General features: G+C 40.1%; 1 protein-coding gene across 1 annotated transcript in view; it reads right to left on the bottom strand.

Moving 5' to 3' along the window:
• ADAMTSL1 (ADAMTS like 1) overlaps nucleotides 1-18,736 on the bottom strand; it is a 215,776-nt gene that overhangs the window by 36,720 nt on the left and 160,320 nt on the right. Inside the window, exons 17-21 of the mRNA XM_074812177.1 lie at nucleotides 16,565-16,744; nucleotides 14,500-14,653; nucleotides 12,042-13,179; nucleotides 6,282-6,409; nucleotides 2,690-2,818 (exon numbers count right to left, since the gene is read on the bottom strand). Of these exons, the coding sequence (XP_074668278.1) occupies nucleotides 2,690-2,818; nucleotides 6,282-6,409; nucleotides 12,042-13,179; nucleotides 14,500-14,653; nucleotides 16,565-16,744 (1,729 nt within the window). The remainder of the gene's footprint in view (nucleotides 1-2,689; nucleotides 2,819-6,281; nucleotides 6,410-12,041; nucleotides 13,180-14,499; nucleotides 14,654-16,564; nucleotides 16,745-18,736) is intronic.

Here is an 18,736-nt window from a genome sequence, read left to right as displayed (position 1 = left end):
TAAATATTTATTCTGCTGTCCTGCTGACTCTCAGTGAAGATGTGTCCTTACATGGGTCAAGACATCAAGATCCAATACATGCATGGTCCTATACTACAGACTATAAGCACAGTGATATCAACAGAGTCTATAATGATGAGATTAACACACCAAATTCTGATTTGGAACAACTACCAGTTGCAGTGCTGGCACAGGGCATCCTGAAATAACTAGAGGGAAAGTACTAGAGGAAAAAAGACCATACCTTTACAAAGCTGTGTGAAGAGTTTTTGCATCTAGATAAGTCTCCACATAATTTCTGGATATGTTTGCTTTCTAATTATGCTCACTTCATTCTCACACTCTAATTTCTTTTTATTATCAGATGTTATTGCATTAACCATTGCACATTAACTTACTATGATTTGATGGCCATTTCATTGTTAATGCCTTCTGGGGAACTCTGGCAACCTGCATAGCTGTAAAGTTCATCTACTCTGAAGAAGTCACTAGGATATGACACGTTTGCAGACTGAAGCAATAGTGCGTGTTACTCTTCTCCTAAGATCATTCTAAGTAGAATGATCAAAAATATATTAAAAGGTTGGATAATCACAACTCTGATGCTAAAAAAAAAAAAAAAAAAAGTGCTTATATTAGAAGGAAAATTATATTTACTGTCATGTACTTTAACAGGTTTTATGAGATGGTATATTTTCCAGGCATAACTCTGTTCCTGGATCTCTTCCCATATGTGGCTTTTAAAAAATTGCTGTTCAATTATTAACACTATTTGTATGAAAATAGGCTTCTAGTACTTATAAAAATATCTCTGCCCTCATTACTCTCTTATTCCCTGTGTAACATCACAGCTTGTGATTTATGTCTTTATCATAATTTCAACATGATTTTAATCTCTAGTGTCAAATATAGTTGACATTTGCTGTGGAGGCAGTAGCAGAAGATAAACACCCATGAAGAAAATTATGATTTAAGCAAATTTCTTCTGTATCACAGAAGAATCCAATATACAGTAATGCTACTAGGTATCAAAAAGCCTTCTTCTGGGAGAGAAGGAGTGGTTCTACTGTGACACTGCTAAAATTTTCCATTATGGATGTACATTGTCTTAGTAGACACGCTTCATAAAACTGCTAGAGATTATTCTCCTCTCAGAAAAGGCACTGAATCTGTGCCCCTGACCATACATACAGCCACTTCCTGCTCTGTACATTATGTCTTTATACTGAAGGGAACTGGCTGTACTTCCTAAATCAGCAACCACTGTCTACATCTGTGGGGCCTCCCCATGTGCAGCTGAGAGAACCCAGAGAGAGAAATACAAAATAAGTTATGTCTGTATAATAACTATTCCCTTTCACACACTGTCAGTGCAGGTGGCCATGGAGGGGCGTGAAGAAAAAGTGTACAGCTTTCATCTCCTTCTTCCTTGAAAGACACTGGACATCAGTCTAACTGCAAGAGGGTGTCTAGTGTCTGTGTTGAGAGGGCAACAGAATTACTGAATTTACTTCTTAATGAGCCACTAGGAAAAAAGATACTGTATTTTTCTTTCATTAATCCCACTGAGAGTAGTTAATAAATTGTGACCCCTGACTAGTGTTTGCACAGCTATTGCATGCTTGGCTAAAGGACAGATGACCAAATAGTGAAACTTGAGCCAAATACTCTTTTCACTTCAGAATTTGCATACGGGTGTGGTTGGTAGCACTTGAAGAAGGAAAACTGACAACCATTAAGTGCTTAGAGTGAGCAGGAAGTGTAAAAAAAGCAGGACATTTGTATATTTGCAGCGCAGATGCTTTTTTAGAGTGTCTAGCAGCTACCTCAGGTGACAAGAAGCTAAAGCAAGGGTCTAAGGGACTTCATACAAGCCTCCACCACAGATACCTGTGTAACACTCAACATGGCCCATTTTTTGTATTATAAGCAGCTCCCTTCCCCTCCCATTCCCCATCATACTATGCACGAAAGCATAATGAATCAAAGGTCTGGCTGGCCCTGGGTCTTTAGAGATTTCCAAGGCCTCTCTCTTCCCCCATCCCTCCTCTCCATACCAACACCATTCCTAGCAACAGCTGTAGGACTGTAACATGCAGATAACGTCAACATTTTTTGGTCACCATTGGAAAGAGGCAAACTACTGTTGTAAGACTGAGGGACATTTAGTCTTTGCTGGAAAACAGTTTCAGGGAGAACTCTGTTTCAGCAGAATTTCTCTGCATACCTGCACTCCCAAGATGAAAAAAGAAAAATCAGAAAAAGAGTGTGCTAACATGCCCTTAATTTGAAAAAAACAGAGTTTGACAGGAAAAGAAGGAAGTAACTGGAGACTTTGAAAACTCCATCAAGGAAGAAATGAGTCAGTCCATGCTTGTATATTCTTACCAAACATTCCCAACAGGTAGGAATGCATATCAGTTTTGTTGTATTCACATCATACTGTGTATCTCTAACAAAGATGCCTAACAATATGTCGTATTGTCCCAGACCAATATTTTTAAGCCGCTACACTTTTTCTGTTGGTATTGATAAAAGGAGGACAAGAATTGATGGAAGCAATGAAGTTTGCCTGAGTTCTACACAAACCTTTCAGTTTCAGCTGCACCTGGAGACACCAATTTAGCAAAGAACCCCACAGAAATGTATAGTCAGAGGTCCCTGCATGGGAGACCAAGTAATTTCTCACCTGCGACCTGGCAGCTAATGGTAACATTTGCTCTCTGGATTGTTTTCACTGTGCTTCCAATATCAGCAGTGACAGCAGGCAATTCAGTGTTGATCACAGTAGCTCTTGATGCCTTTATCAGTGGCTTTCCTGTATAAAAGAAGCACCAGTTTATCAGACCAAGCACACTGGACTTGCATGGGACACATGGCCTGGGACACTCTGTGTGAAAGTACCTACACAGGACAGGTGAATATGGGAAAATGCTGTTGTGTGAGGCCATCTGCTCTTTATAATATGAGAGTTTCAAGACATTCCATGGGAAAAACTGTCTTGGAAAAAGAAAAAGCACACTTAGAGCAGAGGGAGAATAGCGTTAAAGCCATACGGACACACATGAGAACCAGGTGAATAAACACCCGTACAATTGGAGCTGCAGCAAGATGTTTGCCTGGTACTGCAACCAAAATACCACCCTTTGCCAAAGGCCAAACATAGGAAAAAGAAGCCTTTATGATGGTTACAGACATATTAATAGCACAGAAGTTTAGAGCAACATGCAAGTTGTTTCTACACATCGATCATGTTTTCTTTAACCTACAGGGGAAACACTGGGATTGGGAAGACCAGACCATAACCAGAAAGTTTTCTCATAATGTCTAGCGTTAAGAAGATAAGAGACATAAACAAGCTCCTTTCTGTCAGATAACCCATTTTGTTTTATTTAAACCCTGTAGTAACCCTAGTGTTAGGCATTAACATTGTTTAATAAAGACATCTGCTTTGCCTGCAGTGAACTTTTCAAAGTGTTTTCAGTGTGCTTCTGACATCAGTGACAGTGAGCAAGTGGGTCAAGGTGTTCCCCTGCTGTTGTGCCTGTCTATGTGGGATTAGCTATGAAGTTATCCACCATTAGGGGCTTGAGGACCTTTCTGCAGCTCCCTCTGTAGGGGCACTGTAAAGGCATGCCTACATGAAACAACAGTTCAGACATACTGTGAAAGAGGGGAGTGAAGCAGCAGAACTGACAGAGCTGGGTTAAGACAGCCCCCTGTCCCAGCCAAAATGCTATGCAGTCAGGGTGTTGGCAGGAGGGGCAGAACATCACAACATTGCTTTAAGTGGTATGGTACTTGGGTGTTTTTGACTCATTGCTGTATTTTGAAACTTATTCAAAAATCTATAAACACATTTTTTTTTTCCTCTAAATAAATGGTCAGATACAAAACAGGTTCAGATATCATTATCTGACTCCAGAAGCTATAGTTTTAGGCTAATGTCTACCACTGGCTTGCTTTGTGTGTTAATCTGGAGGTGACCAAGGAAGAAAAGATGGTGGTGAGAAAAAAAATTTGATTTCATTGAGCTTATATAGAGTCCTGAAAATTTAATTCAGCCCTAACTATAAATTGTTCCATATAGCTATATTTCCCAGGCTTTTAAAAGATGTCTTTCATCCTGTCATACCAGTTTGGGGGTTTTTTTGGTGTTTTAAAAATTTTTCTTTTGCTTTTAATGCCTAAGAATAGCAAATTAAAACATTACATTTTATTGTTGAAATATCACCAAAAGTTTTGATGCTTTGTAGCAAAGCCTGAAGAAAAGAAAGAAAAATCCTCCAGCTATCCATCAGGCTTTTGTTTTCCTGATTGGTTTCCACAATCTCATCAAGAGATTAAAAATCTGTTAACTGTTCAACCCATAAATGAGTAGCAAACCACTGAGAAATATGGAAGCATATTCCACTGTCTTTATTTCCATGCATGTTTTAAAGTAACTGGAAAATTCTTCAATGAAATAAGCTTTCGGCCCCACTCCTGATTCCTCTAAAGATGGCCTCAAGCTTTCAATTTTTTTTGAAAAAGTACTGCCATTGTGCCAAAAACATTGTTGCTTTGTTCCAAAAACTGCTCAGTATCTCATTTTGATATTTATGGCCTCATTTTAGAAGATGTTCAGCTCTCTGCCTTGGATTTGAGATGGAAATGTATAGCGGCTCCCAAGTAGAGTTCAACTTGAGTCTGGGATGCATGAATGTTAATTAATCTAAAATGGTTAAACTACAGCCTTGATAATTAATTATAATGAAAAAGCTATTAGACTTCCTGTGCCACATGTATACCTAATGCTCAGTTCATTTTTCTATAGCTTCACACAAAATTGTCTCCACAAATTACACTGTACAAGACTGTCACTTTTAAACTCACTGGAGCAATATGGACAGAATAGCACCTTTGACTGATTATTTTTTTAACCTTATGTTCAGCTTCTTGCTGGTGCAACACAAGAGGTTTATTATAGAGTTGCTCCATATAAAACCTGATACTGTCTGCCCAGGATTCCTGATCTGCAGTAGTGTAAAAAGGATCAGTCTCTTTGTTTTTGCCTACATGTAATACGTAGCTCTAATGCAGATCTTCCTTTACCACTCTGGGGGATTCAGCTGTTCTACTCCTAAGGGACAGACAAGGTCTCTTTCCAGTTGGTTTACTGATCATCAGAGCTTCACTGCTGGCCATTGCTGCGTTCTTAGATTTTCTTTATGCTCCTCTTGCCTGAAATCTTCTCTGTGTTTAGAGTAAAAAATTCAAGCTCATCAACAGCTATTCCTTCCTCTAATCATACATGGATACACTGACAGCTGATGGTCACTGTCCGTACATTGGAGGCCTCCAAATGCTTCTACATTCTGGAGTAGTGAGAAGGAGAGGTCAATAAAGAAATCAATAAGCTTTCTAGCATTCCTCATGTGTTTCCTTTTGCCTTTGTGATTAATAGGTTCCTCCTTCTGTAAGACCTCTCTGCCTCATCACAGTCCTTAGCTGTCTCTTCTGTCCCTTCATCTTACTCAACAGCTCCTCATTCATGTTTATTGCTCTGTTCTTCTACTACTCCTGATGTGGTTGTGAGCCTGCTGACACTGCCTATCAATGAACCTTGAAGAAGCTGGATTCATGCACTTCCTCCCATTTCCCTTGACTTCTGTTTGGGTGAGTTTTCTTTAGAACTGAAATTTAAACTAACAAAGGATATTTAGTCTGCTTTAGAACTCAACCGTTACTAGAGAAATATAAACACAGAAGTCAATTTTTTGTGAACCTCTATTTGCCAGCAATTGAAACAGTGTTAGCCATGCTTGTGCCACAATGGATCAAATATGATACGGGGCTTGATCCTGCAAGGGGCTAGCTCTTCAGCTCTGGTATTTTTCAGGCTTGCCTAATGTACATCTGAATAAGTCCTTTGATCAGTCTGTTAGACTTGAAGAGATCAGCCATAAGCTTTAAAATGGAGCATAAAAATTGGGAGTCTTGGACTGCACTGTGTATACAGGCTGTGAATAATCAGGATGAGCACTGTCTTGACAACACGTCAGATGCAGCAAGTGAGAAAAAGCATCGATCTTTTGCAGAATCCCACAAATCTCATGAGCTCTGTGAAAGTTGGACTATGCCTCAGGATTTTCCAGAGTTCACACCCCGTGTTATCACCACTCTTTTACCCACTTTGCCCACCCAGCATCCACAACCATCTGTTCCCCCCCAAACAATTTCTGTCCAGAATCACACAAGTGGCAGGGACCATCCTGCAATCAGAGAGCATGAACTATTACCTGCTAGAGTGACAGCAATGGAGACAGAATCAGATCCCAGGGCATTGGATGCATTGCAAGCATAGAAACCCACATCAGCTTCTATGGGTGCCAGAATCTGCAAGGAATCATCAGGCTGAAGTAGCATTCTGGAGTAAAGAAGAAAGAAAGATGTAATAGTCTCTCAGTTTGTGTAAGCATGAATACATTTACTGGGATTTTTTCAGGTTTAGGTAATTTCTTTACAGTTCAGACCTTTAGGTTATATTTTTAAAATCTATTAAGAAATTTAAAGTCTTACATTGAGACTGTGAGCTGTGACTACTTAAATTAAATTTTAGTCTCATTCCCAGTTCTTCTACTGCTGATATGTGTATTAAGAGAAAGATTGCTGAGTACTTTGGACATCTGCCCATGGTTTGTGAAACCTCCTCCTCTGCTGTATCACTTCCTGTATGATGCTGAATGAGTTACCTAGTCTCTCTGCCTCCCAGTTCTGCAAAGTAGGAGTAGCAATAGTAAAGAAAAAGCCAAATTATTGCAAGGGAAAAATCATAAAACCTGCTGAAGCGAGGCAGAAAGAAGTGAACCACAGGCTCAGTCTCAAAGCCTGAAATAGTCTCCAAATTATTTGATTGGTGGGAAATTTGCACAAACTCAGCAGTCTTGTTGCTCCCCTAATAGTCAGTGAAGACAGAGAGGAATACTCAGCTCCTCCTTGGGCTGAACCAACTGCTTCTTTCCTCTGACAGTAAGACAAGCCTACCGTGATCTCATTGTACTGCCCATGGTTAAATGGGATGAATATGGCCTTAGAGCTCTTATGAACTGCTTCTTTTCACCGTCTGGTTTTGCAGTGGTGTAACTCCATCAGGTCCTGACATATACCCATTTAACAAGAATTCAGTCCATGGGCTCTTGCCAATACTTATGTACCCTTATTTTCAGCACAGTGTATTTAATTACTATTGTTCCTTTCTCTTAATTTTTTAACTGAAACTGCTGATAAAACCTAATGATAAATTACTTTTCTTGTCAGCAACTTTCAGCAGTTGCTGTATGTAAACTCTTATTTGAGGCTGTGATTGACAGTGACAAGGGTGAAAGTGGGGGAGGGACATGCCTGTAAAACACATGCAATTGAAGTCTGCTCACAGATCCTGGAATTGATGCGTTTCTTTCCACTCCCACCCTACCAATGAAAACTGTTGTCTCATGAACCAAAAGGCAGCAGATACTTGATCTTGCACAACACTGTGGGTGGTAGATGTCTAAAACAAACCAGATTAGGGCCACCCATCAAAATCTATTATAGAAAAAAATCCAGAGTTAAAATTCTTTTTTGACCTTTTCCTGAGTAATAATTGTTATTAATAAAAGGAAAGAACTGCTTTTTGTCAACCAAGTTTTGCAAGTGCTTAGAAAAATGCTCATTTGCAAAACAAACATTAGTCATTTTTAAATTGCATCTTTGCTTGCACAGCAAAAAAAACCCCAATGGTTGAAAGAATTCCCTCCCCACTTCTGCTTTCAAGGATCTTTTCTTTCTTATCACCTAGTCATAAACAGGGCAGACTTCTAGTTAGCCACTGCTAACAGTGCTAGCATCTAACAAATTATTTACTTACAAAACTAGTGTTAGCATTCATCAGTATCTCACACGTAGATTTTTTTAGTTTAACACTGTTCAATCTCTACATGGAATTCATTAGAGCTTCAGAATTTGCCCCAATCATGTAACAGTTAAAAGTTGTGTGTGTTCTGTCCACATGTGTGCAAATACAGTATGTAGGCTGGTCAGTCAGTCCTACATCAAACTAACACCTACAAAGCCCTAAAAAATTTTTAGAAATGTTCCTGTCACCTTCATGTTGAGGAAAGAGCTTGCTTAATATTGCACCTTGTAAAACACAAGGGATCATAATTTGTTTGTTGTTAATCAACTCCGCTGATGTAAATCTCTCTTTGTCAGTTTAAGTCATCTCAAGATCCAGCACAAATATTTTTTAGAAATAGAAATAGGACAGGTAGGTAACTGTCTTTAAAAAAACCAAAAAAACCCCTCCAATGCAGCTCCATCATCCTATCTTTGCAACCCAAGTTTTAATGTCCTTCTCAAGAAACAAAGTTAATGTCTTCTTCTTTTCAATAATTCTTTCTGTTATTTGTGTGTCACAGTTTGGCATAGCTGCTTTTCATGAAAGCAGATATTTTATTATCCCTCTTTGTATAGAATGGTTTTGGCTGGATTCCCTATTTGCTCGTAGATTGCTATTTTTGTTAGGTACTGAGTTGCTTGTCAGTGGTGAAAAAAATATCAGCTGTAGCAGTTCTTTCTGTCAGCAGCATGTCTTCAGAATCTCGATTATGGACTTGAAATAATACAGCTTAACGTTTAATCAGTCTCATCTCAGTTGTTACACACTGCATTGTCTTCAAGACAAAAATGGACCTATATCAGTGATTAATTCAGACACCACTTTGCAAACACCTAACTCTATCACTTACTGTTTACAATCTGTTTCATGTCCATTTATAAAATACATTTCTGTTTTAGAAACTTGAATTATCAAGTACCAACATGTTCCCAGTGATGGAAACTGCAGCATATCTGGAAAGCTTACTAAACAATGCATAAATCCCTTGAAGATTTTTCACTTTTAAAATTGATTCATCAGAAAGTTAATCTGAATTTTCTTTGAAATAAAACATTTGCCATCATTTACAGAAGTCTCCAGACTTTGGTACAGATACTAGCAGGCTCTGAAACTGCACTCAGAACCCACGCTGACACTTTAACCTTAGAAGAGAATATGGACACTCATGTTAAATATTCACTCAGGCTGAATATGCAGCCTCAAGTCAAGGATCCTTTACTGGAACCACACCGATATTTTCAACTGCTGCAGCATTTTGTGTCATACATTTTCATTCTATTGAGTAACTGAAAAACCACATGTTTTTGGGGCCTGTATTATATCTTTTTGTGACAGTACCTAGATTAAAGCTAAAGAAATTAAGTTTTTGCAGGTGAAGCTATGTAGTAGGAGTCATGCTTTTAGGTGGATTGAACAGCTCATGGAAGGAGGCAATGGGAAAAGAGCCATTCATTGCTATATTACTGGTCCAGACAAAATCCACAGCCACAATGCATGAAAGTGAGTGCCTTTGTCTAAGTATTTGGTACTACACAATACAGACAGCTATCACCCAACCTAAAATCAGCAGCCTACACTCTAAAAATCACAGTACAAACCAGATACAACCAGAATCTCGGTATACTCAGTAGGGCATGAGTTGAGGCACTTCAGTGCAACTCTCTGACCTGCCTCACCAAAAACGTCTCCCTTTGATACTAGTACAGGAAGGCCCATGTATATTAGTTTTCTTGTTCCCATTATGACAGAGGTGGGCTGGAAACTGGTTTCTCTTCTCCATTCAGTGGCTGGTAAAGTATGAAGAAGGCAAGCCTCAGAGCTGAAAGACAGCTTGAGCATACCAAATACCACTGCATGCAGATGGCCTTGCAGTTTACAGCAGTACGCTGTGAGACTGCTTAAACAGTGGTTTTCATTTACACAGCTGATTGGCAGCCAGCAAGAGCATTCTGAGCCAAAACCAGAATACTGCTGTTAAGAACCCAGCAAAACATCCACAACCCAATTTTTATATGCACCGTGATTTCTAAACTTCCATTAAGCCCAAAGCTACAGATGCTGAAGCCCAGACCACTGCTCATTTCCTCCCCCACCCACCAACCTAGAGGAACCATATGTGATGAGTACAGAAGGAAGTTCATAAAGTGGAAACTGCCTCAACCTTTGTCAATGAATAATGCTACTAGCTGGCAAATAAAGTGTACTTCCCTGAGTCTGATAGAAATTTTGAGCACACATAGTTGCCTGCAATTCAGAAATAAACACAGCATTTAATGCTATTTCAGCCAAACTGAATTTAAAATAAAAAAGTTGAAAGGCACTGTAAAATGAAACAATATGAAATCCAAGCTAAAATTTCAGAAACTGTAAGACTGTTTTATTATCAGCTAAATGATTCTTCCTGTTGCTACACCATGGCTGTTTATATGTTGTGAGATAAACTTGTAATTTTCTCATGGGTGTAGTGTCCAGCATTAACCACACATGGACTTGAAACCTCCACTCCCTTTCAAGTATACCACAGAAATCACAGTCATAAAAAAAAAAAAATCCCTTAATGACACAATTCCAACAGGATGTAACCATTGGCAATGAAAATCTCTATATGAAACTTTTGGGGGGCCACGAAGATATTTCCACAGGAATATGGCCAAATAAAGGGGTACTATAGGCTCGAGTCTTGATTAAGACTACATGTGATTTCCACACGAGATACATTCTTGCTCTTAGTGTCCCCTCCCCCTGCAAAAGTTACCATTTTTTGTGTGAAACCTAATACACCTACTAGCCTTCAAACACAGAAAGAGAGACAAGAACCAGGAAACTCAGTACACTAGAGAAAACAACGATTTTGGAGTGATTCAGTTGCCAAAGTGCGAAAGGAGCTAATAAACTAATTGTATAAATATGCAGAAGGATCAATTATACTTAAATCAAGATGATCCACAGACACCACACTGGAAATTAATTTTTGCCTTGACTCCATCTTTTCTCACTTCTCAAGCTGACCTTATGACTAAATTCAGATGTCTTAACTGAGGTCAGTATCTTGTGTAGAAAGAGCTGCTAGCAGATCCCTGGACTGCTTTGTTGTACCATGTTGGTTAATGTAACTGCCTCTTACAGTCTCTGCCTATCCTTATATATCACTTTCTCACAGAACAGAACCAAACTATAAAATATCAAGTACACACATCAGAAAAATGTATATCATCAACACAGTTAAGCATACAGCTGGCATTGAAAAGAGTCTTTTTTGTGTGCTCTTACACAGAAATGAATAAGGTGGAGTGACAGTCAGGTAAAGGCTACCTGAAGGAAAACCAACATCATTATTGTGGTACACTGATAAAAGCACTGCATTACTCAAGTTCTCAGGCTGCACCTGGGGCCAGCACACTGGAGTTTGAACAGATGAGGATGCACAACTCACATCAGCAGACCTATGCTTAGAGATCAGTGTGTTGAGATAACAGCAGAACTGCAAATAGCCATGAAGTATGGTTCCGCATACTTCATTCCACAGCCTTTTATCAGAACTTACATGGGGAATGGTGATGTTAATGCCCTGAGGTTTATCCTGGGGCAGTTTTACACACAGATACATGTGTGGAAGGCAGAAGCTTCACTTTCTCCATCTTCTGCTGCCACAACCATGTCAGACAGACCCTGCTGGAGCACTGTGAGAAATGCAGTTCATTATCTCCAACAGATGATAATAGTAATATTAATAATCAATACTCAAATTTGTATCTCAAAACTAGTCTTCATACCAGAAACCTCCACCTTCAGATGGGAAATTACACTAAGCCTCCCAGGCTCCAGATGTGGAGTGCTCCATTGACTGCATTAGGCACTTACCCACTTTAGTACTTTACAAACTCTTCTTTTTACTTACTGAAACAGAATAAAGTTCCTGTTTGCCACAACAGACTGACCCAGCATCCAGACCTTGCTGAAGAATTACAGTGCCCTGTTTACCACGTCTTAGCCCTTCTTTCTGTTAAGAAATCAGACTACAGCAAAACACAGTTTTGTCCATGGGACTGACAGGCAGTAAAACATGGAAACTGAAGAGTCAAAATATCAATTATTTTCTTAAAAGTTGAATAATATGTTTTACCTATCATTGTATTTCACCTCCTCTCCATTCTTAGCCCAGCTGATGGTGGGCTTTGGGTTTCCCACTGCTTCACAGTGAAGCAGCACGCTCAGTGTGCCACTGGCTAGGACCACCGTCTGTCCCAAGTGGGTAACAACCTCTGAAGCAGAAAGCTGTTGTGCTGCTGAAATCTTTCGGAGAATGGCAGGCTTTTGATGAGGTCTGCGCAAGCCATTTGCCAGGCCTACAGAGGTGGGAAGAAATGCTTCAGCAGATGACGTCCTCAGAGAGCTGGTAAATCCAGAAACATGTCTGTGGAGAGGGTACTCCACAGAGGTAGAATCTACTCTTCTCCTTGACGCTTTGAGGACAGATTCCTGGTGCTCCAAGTGGCTCTTGAAATACTTGTGAGCCAGCTGCACAACAAACTGCTCAGTGTAGACATCTTTAAGTTCCTCAGGCTGTTGAGACAAATTCCTTATGATATCATCCAAGTGTTTCTGCTCTGTGACCATAGTGAATGGCAGGCTATACTCTTGGCTCTGGTCCTCCTCTGAGGATGCATTTCTCTCTGTGGACTCCTGGGCTTCCCAGGACTCCAGATTTTCCCCTGGCCAGTGCCTGTGCTGTAGAAGCCTTGAGACAATATCATCATACCACCTGCTGGGGTCAGCAAGGTGTCCTCGCTTTTCAGCCTTGCTCCCATTGAAGAGAATCCCGTTGATATGTTTCTCCTCTGTTCGCAAGGCTTCATTTAAGCTGGCCTTTCTCATGGCTTCTTCCTCCCTAGTACCAGCTGGCTGCCCAGCAATGATCTTGTTGCTTCCAATTAGTTTAATTACAAAATGCTCCTGGGCTGGCCCTGCTATGCAGGTATATGTCCCAGTGTCTGAAGGCTTCAAACGATGAATTTTCACATACCCATAGGGTGCAATGGTGATGTGAGCTGAGCTGATGAGCCTCTTGTCATCCTTCTCCCAAGTGATCATTGATTTCCGGAACCTCCTTGTGGGGCATCGGAGAATAACGGAGGTTTTGGGCAGCAGGTAGGCATAACCTCCCACAATAAAATGTAGTTTCTTCTGCTTCCTTGTCTGGATGTAAACTTTCTTTATGGCCATAATATGTGGGCTTTCCTTATGAGCTGGCCTGTTGTGTCCTGGAATATCATTAATACTATTAGTATGTGATACCATTAAACAAAACCAGCAGTTTACTTTGGTGCTGGCAGCATTCGACCCATTAGACAGTAATGGGAGAAACTGGCCACCAGCTGCTGAACAATAAGTTGGAGCACTCAAAATAAGAGGAATAATGAGGCGCACTTTAGGAATGCAAAAGTAGTCCCTCCCAGGGTACATGCAGAAACTGAAGAGCCAGGGACAAAAGCTTTACGGGAGGGAGAAAACTTGAGCGGAAATTTAACTTGTTAAAGTATTTAAATTAAGATTGTTGCTTAATGAATACATTGAAAAGACAAGTGTTTACCATCCAAACCATCAAAGGCAACCTGATCTTGAAGCTCACAGCAGTAAGGAAGAGTGAAAATGCTGCTACCTCAGGAAGTAATGTTGAACAGAACAAAACTGTCTGGACTAGGCTTAAAAACACAGTACAACCTATTAAAGTGCACTAGTTCAGTGTGTCCTTCCAGTTTCCACATCTCTATGACAGAGATCTTTGTATGAAGCACTAAATAAAGCAGCAATACCTATTATTATACTAATTATTATAGTAATAATAGGTATATTATTAGAAAATACCATGCAACATTTGGTCCCAGCTTTGGTTCTGACTGTCAGATCTTCTTTTCTCCCTGACATCCCCAACATTTAGAAGTTTCAGAGTTCACAGTCAGCTCTAAGCTGAAACTAGGCTGACTTCCGAACTTTTGCATATCCAGCTGGCTTACTGCAATTCAGGGAAGGGCATACAGGGAGACTACTGCTCTTTGTGAAGGGCAACAACAAATGCATGAAATACCAACATAAAATACATCTAACTTATGCCACATGGTTCATTAGAAATCTCAGGTCAGAGAGGGTTGTTCTTAAATGATCTTCAACAAAATCCCTTACCAACAATTTTCTTTGCAGCCATTCTAGCAGAGTTTATTTGCAGCTGCCCTCAGGATGCTGTGCTGTATCTCTGAGCATCTACATTCCAGTTGTGAAATCCAGATCTAGATTTGGGTCAGATTTTTGAGCTTGTTCTTCCAGAAACTAGTAGCTCCCTTCCAACACATTGGCTCAGACCCAGCTCCAACAGTAAAATTTATAGCTTGCATCCACTGACTTGCCTTATAGCTAAACAAAGCATACTTGTTCAGACAGAAAAACTCAGCAGCAGTGGCCACTCTGCAAGACCGAGTAACACTAGCACAAGAGAAGGTTATGAAGCAGGTGACAGCAAGTATTTCTTGGTCATGGTCATCCAAGCCTCCTTTCCCCAGACATTCCCAAGTATCTTTTCCACTTACTTGCACAGCTGCCCAGTGCACAGGGCCTGATCAAGGATGAGAATGGCAAAGGTGGGCACAGTGAGGAATTGATGATGATGAAACTCCCGGTTTTCAGCATTTTTCTGCAAATGGCATTTCGACTCTGGATGCCCTCTCCACAGCTCACTGAACACTAGGAATGGATTAAGAAACATTAGGAACAAGGTGTATTAAAAGCAAAAGTGTGCTCCTTGTGACACACACCCCCTCAGCTCCCATATCCACACTGCATACTCATACCTTGGTACGGATCAGTTACAGCTTTCAAAATATCACAGTGGAATAAAGCTGAGCAGCACCTGGTCATTCAGTTACAAACAGAGCAGGCACCGTAGGGAGATGAAATAAATTATGTCCTCTGAGGCTTTGAATCTTCCCACACTCTTTTTAGCACTTTTTTATCTCAGATGGTGGCCCTGGTTTTAATGGTACTGTGCTACAGTACAAAGCTCGTCTTTACACTTTGTTTCTGTATGTCTGTGTCTGCTGGCTGGAAAAACTCCCGCTCATAGCCAAGAGCAGACCACATAGAGTTGGACTTCATAGATACATCCTGTTCTGCTAAAATTTGGCCTAAACTTAATCTTTGAGCTTTACCATTGCAGATCTGTTAGAAATAAAAAGTGGACGAGTGTTTCAGACACCAGTGAGTTACCTCAGCCTGGTAGTTACCGCACATGACTTAACACAAAAGAGTATCAACCCTCTAATACCAGACTGTGGTGCTTGAGGCACTGGTCGGCATTGTTCAATAGAATTCAGCATGCCTGTTTTATTTCATATTTATGTATACAGCATCACAGAAAGCGAGAATACAGGCAGTTCCATTGCACTTGAACCCAGGCAGCAGTCTTGTAAAGGTGCTGGAAAGTGGGCTGAGCGCTGTAAAGTTGGTAGCACAAAGCTACACATGTAGGAGTACACATGTGATAATGGGAATTGGAGATGAAGTGAGGGGGAGAAAACACACAAAGGATAAGAAGAGCAAAACCGTGGCAGCCTTCAACTGAAGTGGGGAGGAGTGAAGTCAGATTTGATTTTAGTAAGTGCCAGTATGCAGAAATGTGAGTTGTATGAATGAATGAACTTCTTGTGAAAGAGGACAGATCCGGAATAGAATTACCATCTTCACTGTTGGAATGGCTATGTGTCTCCTGGCAGCAGACTTCATGAGAACATCCACTTATTTGAGTAAAATGTCAAGATAGATGAACATATGAAGGGTGCAGGTGCAACAGCTCCATGAACTGAGAGGTGTTTCTTTCACAATTAAGACAATTTCCACCTCCTTCTATGAAAGAGAGTGGCGGCAGAGATTGCAAGTTGGGGAATGATTTTCATGCTTACTGGCATTAAAAGGTCAAATTATATTTTCAGTTATACTGTCATAAATGTAAAGAGAATTTTTCTTAAGCTATATGGGGCCAGAAAGGGAGCCTGGGGAAGTGCAAGAGACTTCAGTAGAGTCAGTTTGTTCTGCCATCCCTAAACTGAAGGAAGCAAGTAACTAGCTAACATCTCAAAAGCAGTGTCCTAGAATGAGAGAGGCTTAGTGTCTGTAATGATGTGCCTATAGCAGACTGCAGGAATCCCTCCTTTCTCTTCTCTGCATTGTAGGGAAATGTTGGAGTGGCCCCAAGAGGAAAAGACTACTGACATCAGAACAGCCAGGCTCTGGAAAGAAACAGCATTTAGCTTGGAGAAGTAAAGATTACTCTTCGTTGATGCCTTGGATGAACATATGTATAGGCGTGGACAGAGGCAGGGCTTATTGTTTTGAGCACGGCTTGTGTTTACACCGGAAGGGAGGTCGTAATGGTTTGGCTGGATGGCTAAACCACATTTGTGGAGGCAATCTCCAAAGAGGAAATTGAGCTAGAGATCACATGCCCTGTCAGGGTGATAAGAATAGATTACAGGTTTAGATTACAAGAATAGCTAACATGCTTTGTGCAGTCTGAGCTCATTTGACTCCTCTATTCCAGGTGACCAAGGAACTTCATTGCCAAGAAAAGCACAATACTCACAAATACAAATAACATACCTGTGTCCAGTCAGAGAGAAGCCATTCATTGGGACAATCCTCATTTTTGCAGGCTTGTTGGGTAACTGGTCTTGGCGTGGAGCAGAAGGTTTCTGGCAGCTCTAACAAGCTTCCATCTGCCAGGTGCTGCTTACAAAGTGCATCTCGCTTCTGGACACCACTGCCACATGTCTGTGAACACTGTAGGAGATGACAGTCAGTCACCTTACACCACATTTGCAACATCGCAACTTGCAGAAAAAATTACTTGTGAATTTGGGAAAAAATCAACACTCAGTTTTGATCAAATAGAAAATACGAAAAAAAATCAGAGACATCAAAGCAGACTTCTTTTAAAAATGTCAAAAATAATTTGGAAAGTGGAAGCAGCTCATTTTGCTCATGTTTAGAAAAACTGCTTCAGTATTTCTGACATGTTCTATTTTCAGGCGTTTGTACAAAAGACATGGAAACAATAGGTCAGAATTACAGTATGAAGGTGGAAAAATTGTCTTTTCCTGTAACCACCAACTGGAAAATGAGACACTTGCACATGATGTGGAGCACCTACATCCTAATGTCTCTGTTTGAGCTCTGACTATGTTACTGACAGTGCCAGAGAAAGTGGAAAAGTCTTCTCCAGCAGTAGATGATTCAAGACCTTCATTTCCAGGATTTGATTATACATATTAGATAACAGTAGCTATGAACTAAATAATTAGCTTGAACTAAATATTCAAATTTAGCTTATTAAAAAGGGGTTTTCATTAGCAAGAAAAACGAATGGAAATTTGAGAGTGTGAGAAATAAAAATTTCACCAGTTTATCACTTTGGTTTTTCTTCCTCTTGTAATTTTCTCATTTCTAGTTTCTGACCTGCATGAGGCCTATTGCTAGTACAGCTCAAAACTTAACTGTCTAGTCCAGAATTCCTGTACTTGAAGACTTCTTGCATTATGGCATTTTTTTGATTTTTAATTCATGCAAAAGCTGTGTATCAGCCACAATCTGCTGTTAGTCTCAGTAATTGGTTTATAAGGTTAATACAATAAACCATTATATATCTATGCAACCTTTTTATATTTATGGCTGTCATGACAGCAGTGTGTACTCTTTCCAAAAGGTAAGGAGGAAGGTTTATTTGAGTCAAAGTAAATTGGGATGATTAATATTCAGAGAACCCACCTCCCCTCTCTCTTTAACGTAAATATCCCTCTCTGTATCCATTTTCTCCCCAAGCAGGGCAGGAAATTTTGACCAGTCAGATTTAACAGCTTTCCTGAATCTTTTTTGTAAACTTGGCTGTTCAGCCCTTTTTCCTGAGGACCTTCCTCCTGAGGCTGGTAACAGGCTCCCAGTTTTTCTTCTCAGTCCAGCCAGCTCAACTCCTTTTCTCCTTTCTCCTAGCAAAGGGGGAGCTTGCACTACACTGACATGACCAGGAGTTGCTTATAGCTTGCAACATGGGAATTATGCCTGAGAAGCAGAAAACCATATGAAGAAGTATTAAAATTTATACTCAAGCTGTTAAAAAGGGACTGTCTTAGAAAATATTGCAGTTGTGAAAGGCCCCTCTCTCTTAGATAGAGAGAGCTGCATAAACTTTAATGCTAGGCTGATCATTTAGGATATACATTTTCCTTGAAAGACAGAAAGGAGGTGAAGAAAGACATATTTATATTCATTTTGGTTTGCTCTCTAATGAGTAAAAATAATTTTTGTCCTACTTCCTTAGAATGCTACAAAGCTCAAAGGCTTCCAAAAAATTAAACAAATAAATCAATACTTTAGTTTTCAACAAAAGAAAACATTTATCAACATTTCATTCAAGGTCAAGTCATTCCTGAGGAGAGAGTAAATCAAGAAAAATATGATTAAAAGAATTATTTCAAGATTGCCTAAGGACTGTCATCATATAGCAGAGCCAAAATGGGTTGGGCACTGTATGAATACAACAAAAGCATGTTCCTTTTGTCAATCAATCAAATCCCAGGAAGTCTCCCTGCCCTTCCATCACTACCAGAAAACAGAGTAAAACAAAACAGATCTTTCCTGGCTTCTTGCCCTTCAGTCATTTACATAGCTTTGTTCTGTGAAGAATAAATTGCTACTCAACACCAAACTCTATTGCTAAGTGCCAGAGAGAGCCAAACACAATAATGAGATTCCTCCTTGTCCACAGGAATGCTCTTC

This window comes from Strix aluco, chromosome Z (assembly GCF_031877795.1).
Source record: "Strix aluco isolate bStrAlu1 chromosome Z, bStrAlu1.hap1, whole genome shotgun sequence".
NCBI classification, from domain to species: Eukaryota; Metazoa; Chordata; class Aves; order Strigiformes; family Strigidae; genus Strix; species Strix aluco.
Note: the sequence above shows the minus strand (reverse complement) of the source record. Positions and strands in the feature narration are given on the sequence as shown.